Source organism: Eubalaena glacialis, chromosome 13 (genome assembly GCF_028564815.1).
Source record: "Eubalaena glacialis isolate mEubGla1 chromosome 13, mEubGla1.1.hap2.+ XY, whole genome shotgun sequence".
Taxonomy (NCBI): Eukaryota; Metazoa; Chordata; class Mammalia; order Artiodactyla; family Balaenidae; genus Eubalaena; species Eubalaena glacialis.
This window is the reverse complement of record NC_083728.1, coordinates 5,792,346-5,807,116: the sequence shown is the minus strand read 5'-3', so window position 1 is coordinate 5,807,116 and position 14,771 is coordinate 5,792,346. Positions and strand designations below refer to the sequence as shown.

General features: G+C 51.8%; 1 protein-coding gene across 3 annotated transcripts in view; it reads right to left on the bottom strand.

Annotated features, from left to right (window-relative positions):
- Window positions 1–6,032: 6,032 nt before the first annotated feature.
- PMEPA1 (prostate transmembrane protein, androgen induced 1) overlaps window positions 6,033–14,771 on the bottom strand; it is a 59,402-nt gene continuing 50,663 nt past the window's right edge. For all 3 annotated transcript variants that reach the window (XM_061207957.1, XM_061207956.1, XM_061207955.1), the window contains 2 exons: window positions 10,717–10,770; window positions 6,033–10,255 (listed from right to left, as the gene is read on the bottom strand). In XM_061207957.1, the coding sequence (XP_061063940.1) occupies window positions 9,707–10,255; window positions 10,717–10,770 (603 nt within the window). In that variant the 3' untranslated portion in view covers window positions 6,033–9,706. The remainder of the gene's footprint in view (window positions 10,256–10,716; window positions 10,771–14,771) is intronic.

Below are 14,771 nucleotides of genomic sequence, written 5' to 3'. Positions count from 1 at the left end.
GCCAGACACACATGCTGAAATAATTTCAACAAATATCAACTTTAAACCAACTTGAAGTAGTCAAAATGGCAGGGCTGGTTCAGGCACTGCGGCCTTCCCCAGCTCGGTGCAAAGGAGGCAGCGCGGACTACACATGGCAAAAGTGTTGCCGTGTTTATAAAAAGCTTTCTGTTTTCATTATTAATGCCTTTACTAGTCCAGTGTAATGGCACCGCTGGTTTTGGCTGTCCAGCACCCAGCCACCTTCTTCTGGCACTATCACTCCAGTTTTCCTTTGGTGAGCCACCTCACCCCCTTCTCAATCCACATGGATGGGAGGAAGCTGACCCCACCTCTAGGTCCAGAGCAGGGCATGAGACTCAAACCAGGCCACTCAGAGCACTCTCTTCTTTTGGCTGTAGTGATTGGCTCAGGGATGGGCACATGACCTGAGCCAGCCAATGGGATTCTATTCTGGGACTTGTGATAGAAGATTGAGAGCTAATTTCTTCCCACTTGACTTAGAGCTGTCAGGAAATGAACCTGGAGAAAAGGTGGCGGGAGAGGAGAATCTGCTTGAAAGGGAAGTCAGTAGAGATGAGCAGTTTGATGGAGACAGACACCTTCCTAACATCATGGTGTGCACACCTGGACCTGGAGGGCATGTGATCTAGCCCAGCTCCCAACCAGTTACAAGAGTCAATGATTCCCTCTTCTGCTGAAGCCAGTCTCAGTTGGTTTGGGTCATTTATTATATAAAGAATTAACAAGAACATACACTTTTATCAGACAGAAGACTAAAATACTGGATGAACTGATTCAAGGCTACTTGGTGGACATCTAGGAATGGAAAGCATTTTTGAGGGAGGATAGAGAGGGAGAGATTCCTTTTGCCATGTGCTTGGCATGTGGCTCGGCTTTTTCACCCTCAGTTTGAACCACTGTGTTCTGTAAAAACATTAATATTAGGAGTTTCTTTCTTTTATCCTGATGAAATAATATCACCTGTGTACTGAGACGTATGCCTGAGCTGTTCATCACAAGATAGTTTATAAAGGTGAAGGAATTATAAACAACCTAGATGTCCAACCAAAGGGGACCAGTTAAGTAAATTAGGAAATCTGTACAATAGAATTCTCTGAAGCTATGAAAAAAATGCCATATAGAACTGTATTTATGGATAAAGAAAAGTGTTTATAGTGTATTAAGGAAAGATGTTTATAAAGCTAGAGGATGATTCCATTTTTAAACATATGTGATTACCTATAACATAGAAAAATGCCTAGAGAGAGTATGGATTATCTCTTAGCAATACATAGGTGATTTGTATTCTATATTTTCTACAATATAATTTGTATAATTTGTATTCTATATTTTCTACCATATAATTTGTATAATTTGTATTCTATAATTTTCTACAATAAATGTGGATTACCTGTGTATCTTGTCTGCTGGGGCTGCCATAAAAAAAATACCACAGAAGACAGGGGGCTGGGGGCTTAAAGAACAGAAACTAATTTTGTCACAGTTCTGGAGGCTGGAGGTCTGAGATCAGTATACCAACCTGGTTGGGTTCTGGTGGGAACTCTCTTCTTGACTTACACATGGCTGATTTCCAACTGTGTCGTCTGATGGTTGAGAGAGAGAGAGAGAGAAAGAGGGAGAGAGAGCATGGGGTGGGGGGTTGAGAGAGTTCTCTGGTATCTCTTCTTCTAAGGGCACTAATCCCATCATGGGGGCCCCACTCTCATGATCTCACCTAAACCTAATTACCTCTCAAAGGCCCCATCTCCAAATACCAACACATTGGGGGTTAGAGATTCAACATATGAATTTGGGGGACACAATTCAGTCCATAGCACAGTGTAATAAAAAATAATAACAAAACTCAGTTCTTTATATTGAATGGGACTTTGCATGCAATGAACAATATCCACATAGTCACAACAATGTAAACAGCATTTACTGAATTTCAGTTTTAGGATCAACTCTCAGATAAAGCACAGAGGACTGACTTATGCTACAGGCAGAATAGAAATGTCACTCATCTTGATAAGTTGGAAGTAAAAATGGAGAGAACACAGGTAGAAAGGAAGTGAAAGGAGGTTGGGAAGACGGGGTGAGCTGAAGACCAGCCAGGCCAGCGGTACAGTCTCCTCAACTTGCCAGGTGGGGAGTCCAGAAACACTGTCCCCATTGAGGGAACACAAAACAGAGGTGTAGATAACAGTACTTGAAGTCATAAAGACAATCATAAAAGGAACCCAAGTAAGAACATTTCTTTATTGGGAAGTAGGGAGGCGTGTCAATGTGCTAAATCCTTGTCTGTCAAAGCAGGAAGTCAGTAGGTAACGTCTCGACTTTGGGAAACCGCAGGCTAGAGGTAGAAGATTATTGTTTTGGAGATGAAGTGGTCATTCTCAGAAGGAAGAGGTATAAGAACCGTTGTTGCCTCCAAGGACTGGGTTGTGGGTTTGGAAAAGATGGGGCAGGGGGCTGTTTGTTTGGACCTGCTGTTTTACTTTGATAAGAATGTAAAATATACACAATAAAAAAAACAATGAAAAAACAACCACATCCTTGCCTGTTACAGACTATAAGGGACAGCGTCCTGCGGATCTCAGTGGGGCTCTCAGCAAGAACCATGGGGCAGGACTCACCTCCCAGGCCTGTTTCCCGGAAGAAACCAGGACTCAGGTTGGTAAAATAATCCATGTTTGCAGGACCTTGGAGGGAGGGGAGGTGGAACAGGTGAAGCCCAGGGGAGTTTTTCAGGACAGTGAATCTCTTGTGTATGATACAGTAATGGTGGATACACGACACTATGCATTTGTCAAAACTTTACAACACAAAGGATGAACCTTGGTGTATGTAAATTAAAAAACATTTAGGAGGTCAGAGGATCCCAGGATGGAAGGCAGAACGTGACAAGACACTGTAACTGTCTTACAAACGTGTGTCACCGCCTCAGGGAAAGGGGTTGGGGGAAAGGGTGCTGACCTAAGTATCTTTGGAAATGTATGACCCTTGATATGATGTGACGAGAAGGACACTTTACCTCTGGGTTCTTCCTCCCCAAAACCCATCACCCCAGTCTAAACTATGAGAAAAACCTCAGACAAATTCCAATACAGGGACATCCTACAAAATAAATACCTGACCAGGACTCCCAACTGTCAAGGTCATCAAAAACAAGGAAAGTCTGAGGAACTGTCAGAGCCCAGAGAAGCCTCAGGAGTTGTGATGACTAAATGTCATGTGGTGTCCTGGGTGGGGTCCTGGACCAGGAAAAGGATGTTAGGGAAAAGCTAAGGAAATCTGAATAAAGTTTAGACTTTAGTGAATGATAATATATCAACATTGATTAATTAATTGTAACAAATATACCACACTGGTATAAGATGTTAATAATGGGTGAAACTGGGTGTATGGAAAGCCCACTATTTTCTCAATTTTTCCGAAAACATAAAAGTGCTCTAAAAATAAAGCTTATTTTTTAAGGTTTATTTTTTTTAAAAAAAGATACAAAGAATGGGATTCTTTTTTATCTTTGAGTGTGATGCCTGGAGCTGCAGCAGCCATCTTGCAGCCACATGGGGTTCTAAAGCAGAGATCAGAAAACTTTTCTGTAATGGGCCAAATAGCAAATATTTTAGGCTTTGTGGACCATTTGGTCTCTGTCGCAACTGCTCAACTTTATCGTTATTGCACAAAAGCAGCCATAGATGATGTGTAACTAAGCTGGTGGGGCTCTGTGCCAATAAAACTTTATTTACAAAACCAGACAGCTGGGGATTTGGTCCATGGGTCATAGGAGAGTAGAGAAGGCACTGGCTCTGGGTGATGGGGATGGTGGGTGATGGGGGAGACCAGTTGGCCTGTTGATTTTTAGGTAACTGCTGAGGCCCTGGGCTCACAAAGAGCTACCTAAGGCTGTCCCCCACTACTCCATCTCAACGTCAGACCTGCCGGAGGCCAGTTAGGGGCTCTTCCCATCACCTGCAGCACACACCAGCCTGGAGGCTGCGGAGGGAGGACGGGGTCTTTCCTGTCATCCTGTGTCCCTGGCACGGGCGTACAGAGGATGTGAAATACCCGCTTATCAGATCGGCTCTAAAGGAAACTTACGCCCTTCTCTTGGTCACATGATTATCTTCCTGGTGTTCCTAACCGCGCTGGGCTTCTCTGTGTCTCCACTCCCACCCTGCCAGGGGCTCAGCCTCCCCTCCAGGGCATGGCTTTGCCAGGCTGCGCAGGTGCACTGCCGAGTGCCCTCGCGGCCTCTGCTCACTCAAGCGCCTGGTTCGGTCTCTGCTGTCCTCGTCTTCCTTCCTCACATCCTTGAGCTCCAAATCCAGCCTTCACAAACCTCTCCTAGCTTCTGACAGCACACTCTCCTTGCCCTCACCATACTGGGCTGTGGTCCCAGGCTGCAAGTCTGTCTCTAGAACCAGAAGGTGAGTTCTTTGAGGTCAGGGTTGGGTCTGATGCACCAGCATCCCCCAGCAGGGCTCAGAAAACGTGGGGTGAGTGAGTGCAAAGCGAGGCTTCCCGAAAGGAGCTGCCACCTTCACTCAGAACTTAGCATTGTGCTTGGAACCTAGTAGATGCTCAATAAGTATCAGCTGTAGCGATTTCAGTTGTTATTCTGGACCCATATGGCGATATCTGCTTGAGCTAAACTCAAAGTGGGGCAGGGGTGTCATCTTTTTGGTTAGAACCCACGACTCCCCTCTCCAGCGGGGAAAAGCTCTGTTCCGACCGACCCCACCACCTGGGGAGGTGGTGTTGTCTGTGTGCTCAGCCCAAGACCTGCAAACTCATCCAGAATCTTCGAGGGACATTCAATTATATGGAAACTGTCCCAGGGAGCCTGTTATTAATGAGAGTGGCTAATATTTGTGTCTGCCAGGCACCCTTTGGCATTATTGAATCAGACACCACCTCACAGGCACTGCTGTCAACCCATTCTACAGACCAGGTGACTGAGGGTCAGCAAGGGGAGTGACCGCCAGTAAGAGGCACTCGGGTTCTGGAGCCAGGCCAGGGCAGAGCACCACGGTCCCTACTCTCACCACCCAAGAGCAATGAGCTCTTTTGGTGTCTCCCCAATTCTCTGTAATCTTTTCACCAGAGGGGGGAACAGGTAAGGCAGACGTGTGTCGGGTTCTGCCCCGATCACAGGGCTCTACGGCCCAGAAGCTTACAAGACCCGGGAATGAGGCCAAACAGTGTTGATCCCTGGGGATCAGCTCTGTTTTGGCTGATCTGAAAAAAAAAAAAAAAAAAAAAAAATCCTTGACCAGACATGAAAAATGGTTCAATTTAGAGAAATAAACAAGAATTTCTGTAGTGGGCACTGTGAGTGTCCCACCCAGACCCTCGGGATCCCGTTCTCTGCTTCCATGTGGGTCGCTGCTAAGGGATGGCATCTGGGGATGTTTTCAGAGGGCCACCCTGGGGCCTGGGGGAACCCCTCTCTGCCCCACTCTCAGGCAGGAAGAGCCAGGAGCATCTGAGAGCCTGCCTCTCCTGGGTGCAATCTGCATCCCAGAGCTTCCCACAGACTCCCTGCGGGTCAGCCTGAGGCTGGGACTTGGCCTAAAACAGTCCCCCCTCGCACTTCTCCTCCCTCTGTCCTTTTCCCAGCTCCCTTCACTGTCTCCCCTGGGAGCAGAACTTTGATACATCCCTTCACACAAGTCCACGTCTCTGGAAGAGCCCCATTGAAGACAGTTTCTTTCTTGCAGCCCTTACCAGAGCTTTCATCATGCCACGGTGGATGATATCCCAAGAGGGGGGAAAAGTACGCAGCATTTTGCAAACTCTCTTACCCCAATGTCACCCAATGCACCCCCTGCCTGTGCAAGTGTTTTCACTGGGCTCCCTGAATGCTGCCTGAATTTAAACAGAGAGGTTGATGGAATTGCTCAAGGCCACAAAGCAGCTCCGAGGGATTTGCTTCCTTCCCACTAACCATCCAAGTGCTGGTGCTGAGGGAGATGTGGTGGTAGGGGGAAAGCAATGCAGCCCAGGAAAGCGAAGGAGCCTCGTTCCAAAGAATTGTAAAATTTATTGTATAAGTATTGCAGCTTTTCAGAATGTCATCATTGCCACTAATGATTATTGATACACAACAAGCGATTTCATCAGGCCTGTGGATTGGCATCCAAATACAGAGTCTTACGCAGCAGCAACGCGGGCGCCGCACCCAGCGTGCCACGGAGAGTTTACATACGTGTAACTTGAACAAAACTTGGGAAACAGGGCTGCGAAAGAGAGCGGTTCCAACGCCAAGGGAGCAACGTGAAAGCGTCACCATCAGCACAACCACCATGGAAACAGGCAGGCAAACGAGAACGCAGCAGGTCCTTCTGAGCTCTATAGTACAGCGGAATTTGAAGCGCAGTTTCCGGAAAACCAAACAAAACGAAACATTTCCTCTCCTTTGTCATCAGGATGTTTTATGGATCTGGAAGCTTGGTGTTGCATGTAGAAAAGAAAATTCTCTGAAAAATACAATTCACAGAGCAGACAGCCAAGGACTGGGGATGGTTCGGTCCTTGCCCTGGCCCGGGGTTTGCTAGCCGTGGGGAGGTGTCGCTCCCAGCTCCCGGCAAAAACACGGGGACGTGGACGGCTCTTAGGGCACTTTGCTAAGTCCGTCCGTGTAGACCTGGGCTTGGCGGGGGAAAGAGTTTTCCTCCGGAGGAAATGTGATGATTGACAAGCAGGGAAACAATGAGAGACTTAGAGAAAGCCAAGCTCTGCCACCTTCTCTGAGCCCAGCCTGGTCCCCCTGCAACCAGCCACTGCCAAGGGCTGCTCCCCCACCAACTTTCTACTGAAAAAAGGGGGCCTCCCGAGGGATGCTCAAAGGCTTTTCGAAGGTAAGGACACGACAGCCAACACCTAGAGGAAGGAGTGTACCCTCAGGGCTCTGGGTCCAGCAGAGGAACCAAGAGCTTTGCAGAAACACACCCCGTGGCTTTCCTGGGAGGTGCCCTGGCCTTGACAAGCTGCTCCACCATGAACTTCTCCAACTGTCACCCGCTAGGCACAGAGCCCAGGGACAATGCGGCGGCCTTGAGGCCTGGACTGCCATCCTGGGGCGTAACGGGGACGTGGGGAGGGTGCTCTGCCCTCAAGCCAGCTGAGGTCAGTAACCCCCTCCCCTGCTTCCTTCTTCTACCTCGCTGCTCATACGGCAATGGCAGACCGCACCACCCAGCAACGAGATTCAAGGTTTGGTTCGAGGACCTCGGGAACACTTCGGCCTGGCTTTCGTCTGCTGCTACGCTACTCACACAAACAAGGTCCACGTCTAGGTTTTTGACCCGGGTGGGAGTTAAACGAGTACTGACGAGAGGCTGGAGGGGCAGGGGGGGTGGCCTGACCCAAGGGAGGCACATCCAGGGTGGAGGGCGGGTGGGCGGGACACAGCACAAGGCCATGGGGATGTTTTTAAAGAAGCAGTAGCCCTCTGTCCACCACGAGCGGGAAGGCCGGGCCCGGGTGAGCAGGGCGCTGTCCAGGAACGCCGCTGCCGGGGGACAAAAGGGGTCAACCGCTTTCTCAGTAAGGCACTAGGGAGACGCTTCACATAAAGGAACGATACGTTTGTTTTTTTTTAAAAAAACTTTATCTATAAATGTGTCCCTGTACCTTTCAGGACAAACTCTATGGATGTCTCTGCATGAATGACCTTTTCAAAGAATCTTCGAGAGAGAAGCAAAGGTTAGGCAAAGGTTAGGCTGAAGACCCCACGGAGAAGCAGGTTTTATTGTCAAGGTACCAGAACTTTCTGCCAGGCTGGTGAGCGGGCACTCAGACACCTCGGTCATCTATTATTGGTCACCATGGTCTTAAAAGGTACGTATAGAAATAGAGTTCAAATGGTCAGAACTTCGAAACTGTTCTCGAGTTTTTGTTTTTCAAGTAATAAAAAAGTTGTTTAAAATCGATGCTTATTGCCTCTTAGACCTTTCTCTTATGTTAACCAGCCAGTTGGCATTCTGCCGAAGATGAAAAGACACCTCCGTGGGATGCAGGGGGCAGGGGGCAGGGTGGCCTGCTCTTCTGCTAAGGGCGTCACCCCATGGAGTATTAGCCCACCCTTGGTGGGAGGGAGGACCCCGACTCCACTCTCTCCCCGCCTTCTCTACTTGCACACACGCACGCCACCAGCAAGGGGGTCCCGCCGACATCTACTCCGTAAAACCCTGGTAAACAAGAGTTGTGTCTGATGAAGACGCTTATGAAAACACAGATACATAAACACATCAAAAACGATGGTTTCCACGGGGAAGGGAATGAAATGCGAAAGAGAGGAGAAGGGAAAGAATTCTGCTTCTACATCCTAAAGCTCGAGTGAGTTTGCGTTGGTTTGACTGTCTTTCTCGTTTTAACCCTTTTGCAGTGTCCTGGGAGAAACCTGGGCATGTCACTTTTTCATCTCTGGTCTTCTGGTTATGGGCCTGTTACGTGAGAATCAATACATAAAAACAGGGATGAGGTCACATTGCTAGTCCTTTGGGCCTTTCCTATACGCCAGTGGGCTGCACCCACCTCAGCCGGTAAAATCTGGAGCCAGCTGAATCTCCAAAGCATCCTGCACGCACGAGCCACCTAACCGCCTCTGGCGTGGCCCTGGCAAGGCAGGCAGGGGGCAGGGAGCACCTTAGCGAGCCCCTTCCTACAGGGACCTTTGTGGTTCAGAAAAGAGGAGAAAAAACTAAGATTCCTTCAGTAACAGTTTATCTTCATTTTGGGAAGAGCAAAGCCCACCTCCTGGAAGTTGGGGCCTCGAGTAACTTTCCTATTTTCTTTGCGATCCAAAGGCTGTCCTGGCCCAGAGGGGAAAAAATGCGTCTCCTTCGGGAGGGAATGTATAACGAGGTAATAACCTATCACTAGACAGAAGCTTCCACTCTGCAGGAAATCAGCCCCTCTGGGAGCCTCTCTCCAGACTCAGCGTGGAGCCCACCCTCTGCCTGACATCCACCGTGAAATTCCAACATTTCTCCCTTAAAAGTCTCGACAGACGTTGATAGAAGTTTCCATCAAACAAGCACTGACATATTTATATTAAAAAATAGTGCAAAAGCTCAACATTTATATAAATAACTCTAAACCCCTGCTTTGTAGTTTTTTTTCTTTACAAGGTAATACACACTTTCTGAGTTGGCACTCAAAAATGGCCATTTTTTTTTTTTCTCTTCTAGTTCAGAAAACAACTTTTTTTTTTTTGTAATAGGCCTCTCTTCTAATACAAAAATACTCCTGCCCTCGCACATACAGTTTCTCTTATTTTATATATATTTATATTTATATAATATTGCAGATCTTTAAACAAAGGTTTTGTGCAAATATGTCTTTAAAGTTAAGTGAAATCATCATAAACAAACAAAAGAAAGTAAGCATTCACGCACGCAGCTCAACTAGAAACAGAAAAGACTAGTGTAGAATTTTTTTTTCCTCTTTTGCCTTCAAGACACAGCTCAACAAAGAAACATGGTTTTTTTTTTTTTTTGCAAGCTTTCTTAGCTTGTGCATTCAGACCAGACAGAACATGTAAATATTTATACACAGAGAGGTGGGGAGAGGATGCTCATGCGGCGCCGTCTCCTGTGTGTCGCCCCGTCCTCCTCTCTCTTTTCTTTCAAGAAGTGCGGAGTGTTTTGCTGTTTTACCTACTGCGGCCCCGGCCCTGGCCCCCCCGGGACTCCTAGAGGGGGTGTCCCTTCTGTTTATCCTTCTCTTTGCTCCAGGCCGCTGTGCTCTCCAGGGGGGCGATGTGTGCGGGGTGCAGCCGGGTCCCCTCCAGCAAGGAGGCCGGCCCGCTGCTCTGCTGGTGCTGGAAGGTGGAGGCCCCGGGGTAGTGGCCGATGACCTCGCTGTAGGTGGGGGGCGGCCCCTCCATGCGCCCGCCGCCCCCGTAGCACGTGGCGCTGATGCCCGAGTTACTGCTGGGAGGGCAGGGGCCGCCCAGCGCGGCGCTGCCCATCAGGTCGCTGTGGAAGATGGTTCTGTTTGGGGGCGCGCGCACCGACTCCCGGTTCAGTTCCAGTTGCTGCTCGGGGTCCCGCAGCTGGAGCGTGCAGGGGCCCTGGTAGGGCGGGGGCTCCTCCCCGTCCGACAGCGAGATGGTGGGCGGCAGGTCGATCTCGTGCTGCAGGTACGGGTAGGTGGGCTGGAAGCGGTGGAAGCGGTCCCGCTGGGCGAAGGCGGGCACGGCCAGGCGGTCGGTGGGCCGGGGCGCGGCGTAGACCTGCGGCTGGAGGGGAAGAGCAGAGTGAGGGTCCCCCAGCAGCAGGGCCCCTGTGACTCCGCTCTCTGGGGAAAGGGAGAGATGGCCGCCGGGTGGCGGGGGGAAGGAGCCAAGCCCCGGGTCCAGCCCCCTGATGACTGGCGAGCCCTGGGGTGTGAGCATCGTCACACAGTTGGAAGAGGGCAGCCTTTGTCCTTCGGTGTCGCAGATACTGAGGGCTGCTCCCTGGGGGTGGGGAGCGTATGATGTCCCAGTAGGGACGATCCCAGCAGCCAAAGGGGATTCTTCAGAGAAGGGCAGGTGTGGGCCTCCTGTAGCCACTCTACTAGCAGGGGAGGTGCCTCCAGTCCGGATTAGGGGAGCTACTGGGCAGGGGGCCTTCGGCGTCCACTACAGCAGCCTTGGGGGGGGGGGCGGGTGGGCGTGGGGGGGGGTAGTGGTGGAGGGGAGGCGGCGCTGGGTCTCACCTCCGGGATTCCACTGCCTGACACCGTGCTCTCCGAGGGCCAGAGGCATCCTTCCTGTATGGGGAGGAAGAGGACAGGGTCAGCGGGACGGGGAGAGCTGGGAGAGCAAAGGGGCGGCCTGGCGTGGACTCTGAGAGCCTCCACTCGGCATGGGATGCTGCACCCATCTCCCTCTCCAGCCCCACTGCAGTGACCCCAGCCCGGGCCTGGACGTTTCTCTCGGACATGACACAATCGCCTTGTCACTGATCTCCCGGCTCCCAAGGCTGCCCCCCGAAAATGCATCCTCCGAACTCACACTTTCCAAAACATACATCTGATTCGTGGGTCCCTCCTTCTCAAAACCCTCCAGCAGCTTCCGTGGGCCTTAGAACACATCCAAATGAACTGGTGAACCGGCTCCTAAGAAAGCCTAGGTACTTGCTGTGCGACCTCGGGCAAGTTACTGCATCTGAAAACGTGCATAACTGCAGTATCTGTCGAAGAACTGAAGGAGGCGAACATGCAAAGCCCCTGGGGTGCACGCGACCCTCAGTGAGCCTATGACAGTGCTGGCTGCCACCACCACTCTCCCTCCTGTCACGCTGACACGCTATTTAGTGCATGGAAGTGCTAAGTGTGCACCACAGGGCCTTTGCACTGGCTGCCCCACTGCACAGCTGGCTCCTTCTCGCCTTTCAATTCCAGTGCCCACTGCAGGCTTTCTCTAGCACCATTATCTAAAGGGCCTTCTCCCATTAAACTTCCCGTCATCTGCTTATTTCCTTCAAAGCATCTGTCATATCTGTAATCACCTTGTCCGTGTATTTATTTAGCACTTACTATAGTCTGTCTTGCCCCTTGTTATTGTGAGCCCAGTTTATAGATGAAGAAATACAGGAGAGTTAATCATGCAATCATGCAGCAACACTTCTGTTCCGGTGATACGCATGGATAGGCCCGGGCCTATGCGGAGGGATGCCTTTCTTCCTTTAACTTTATAGTTTTATTGAGATGTAACTGACATATAACCAACTGCACATATTCAAAGCATACAATTTGGTTAAGTTCTGGCATAGGTATATACCAGGAGCCCATCACCACAATCAAGATAATGAACATATCTATCACCCCAAAGTTTTTTTGGGGACATGTTTTCTTGAGGGTTCCCTTGTAAGACGATTCTCACCTGCAGTCTGGGGAGGAATTGCCTGGAGGGCTGCAATTTCCTATATGGCCACTAGGGGAGCTCTGTGTCTCTCAAAACTGTTCCATCAGGAAAGCACTTACCCCACAAAGACTCACTGGGGTCCAGTTTATTCCAGGCGTGGGGATACAGAGGGCAGACATACACTATTACTGTTAATATGGTCATCAAGGGCCATTCTGTTCCTGATATTAGGAATGCCTTGGTGCCAGGCACTGTGCTACGCTCTTTAAAGCACTAACTCAACTCCCGACAAAACCTGCAAGGCTGAGGTCAGGTGGCTAAGCCAAGCTGGTCCAGCTGGTAGGGGGCGGTGCTGGGATCCAAACCTCGCCCACCGTCTCCAGAATCATTCGGGCTCAAGCCGACCCCGGCAGGCTCTGTGGCCCCCAGTCGGGCCCCTGGCACAGTCCATATGAGCACCAGGAAGTAGATGGGGGGACATCCACCCGCTCCCCATTCAAGTCGGGAGTCCTGGGGAGGGGTGCAAGCAGCCAAGGTCAGCTTGGATAAATGTGACCCAGACGGGCCCCTGCCTAAAAGTCCCATAGGAGGCCCTCTGTTCGAGGTCCCCACAATGTCTTCCCACCACTGCCCACCCCCAGCCCGCCGTCAAGCCCTAGCCCGGGGAGTCTCCACCCACAGTGCTTAGGAAAATACCAGTCACTGCTTGGGAGGCCCCACCGTAGACCCCAGAATCACTGCCATCCTTGTCACCTGACTACTCCCAACTTGTGCACCTGGAGGTCACCTCCTCCTCCAGGGAGGCCTCCAGGAACCTCCCACCTGCCAGATGCCCCTCCCCAGGCTCCCACAGCATCTCAGCTCCTGGATCAGCCTGGCCCTGCTGTGAGGAACCCGGAATCCAGCTGGCTGCACTGCACCTGCCCACAGGCCGTGTCTTAACTCACCTTGTTCTCTAATTCAGTGAATGGCCCTGACGCCTTTCCAGGTGCCAGTGCCCACAGGGCTGTTCCTGGCAGCTCCTTCTCTCACCCCCACTCCACTCCCCAACACCTCCTTCTCTTTCTAAAAGCTTCCTAGGAGAGTTCGTCCAGCTGCCCATGGCTTCCCCATCTAGACCAGGGGTCCGCAAACTGGCTCCATAAAGGGCCAGACGGTCTGTCACACCACCAAGAAGGCTGCTGCAGGGCAACTGCAGCCACAGAAGAGACCATGGGAATGAGCCCAGAAAACCTGATTCACAAAGTGGGCACCCGGCCCTGGTCTATCTAGACCTGGATGACTCCCGACCTGCCTTCAGCTGCAGACGCCGAGCCACAGTCTGTACCCCTGCAGTATTTTCTAGCTTCTCTGGGAGCAGCATCAGGCAGGGAAGTGAGGTCCCAGGGCCACAGGGCTTTACCTGCACCTGATCCCCACCTTCTGACAGATGAGGACATGAACTCCCAGAGGTTCACCCTGAAAAGGGGCCACGGCAGCACAGCCATGGCCAGGGGTGGGCCCAGCCCCAAGCACACGGTGGCTGCGTTTGGGTCTCTCTGGGAGGTCATGGGCCCCCTAGACTCCTCAGACGCGCCCTGTCTGGCAGGGGCCCCAGGGGAGTCGCCACACGTACTTCAGGTCTAACAAGCCTCCATGTTTACCCAGCTGGGCATCCCTGGGGGCCCGTGCAGGTGGCTGCTAGAAGTCGGCCGGGGGCGGGGGCAGGGGGGGCAGGGGGGGCAGGGGGGACTTTCTTTTAACCTCAGATGTTCAGGAACCAGAAACCGAATCCTGACCTCCATCTGGGCACGAAGTCCCAATGCTGCCCACAGGGCTGTCCCCCCTACGGTGGCAAGGGTCCTTCACGCCAGAACCTCTGCCATCTCCCCAGCTCCCTCGGCTAACTTCACCCTCCCTGTGACCATGCAGGGTAGGAAGGAGAAAGGCTCGCTCCACCCATTTTACAGACGCACACACTGAGGCTCAGAGGGGGTAGGATGCCCCACCCTGGAGCACGGCTACCAGGCTGATGTCTTCTTATTTGTCCAAAGCTTGCCCCAGCATCCGAGGTGGGACAAAACGGGTCATGGGCTCTTCAAGCTGTCGCTTAGAAGCTGTGCGGCCCTAGGCAAATGTTCCCACCTCTCTGAGCCCCAGTTTCTCCTCTGTAAAATGTGGGAGGGATTACTGAGCGCGGACGTGGCAGTGCAGCTGGTGGCACCGTCACTCAGGCAACAGCGACAGCAAATAAACACGCAGGTAAGCCCTGCAGGAAGCTGCCAAGTGCCCTCCGGACACACCAGGCCTTGGGTTTGGGGCACCCAGTGTTCCCGTCAGAGGGACCAGAGCGGATGCTCCTTGCCCTGGCAAGCTGGTGACATACTGAGGCCTGACGCAAGCTGAGATGCCCAAATTTGCTGGGGACAGGCCTGCCAGCCTGACTCGGCTCAGTCCCACAGACTCTGAGCACCAGCACCGGCCCCAGGCATCCCCCAGAGCCGGGAGGCCATGCCCGCTGCCGCTTCCCCCCAGCGCCCGGTGAACACGGGCTCAGATATGTGCTCCCTGCACAGCCCCAGGGCCGCCCCCGGGCCCCCTTCTCCCTGTGATCTGCAGCCCGTCCCTCAGACAGCTACTCCTGTCCAGGTTGTTAAATTACACCTCACAGGCGTGGAGATGGAAACTGTTTAGTGATGGACTCTGCACCGCCCCCTGGTCCATCTGCTGAGGAACACGGAGCAGCGGGCAGGGGTGGCACCGAAGGTGCAGGTGAATGAGGGGAGCGTGGGTGCTCAGATCCGGAGGAGGGCGAGTTCCCAAACCGCTGGGAGCTGCTGCATCTGCCCCAGTTTGTGGAGTTCTGTGGGGATATTCCTGGGTTTCCAGAATGCCCAACAGGGCACACAATTCTAGTAACGTATCA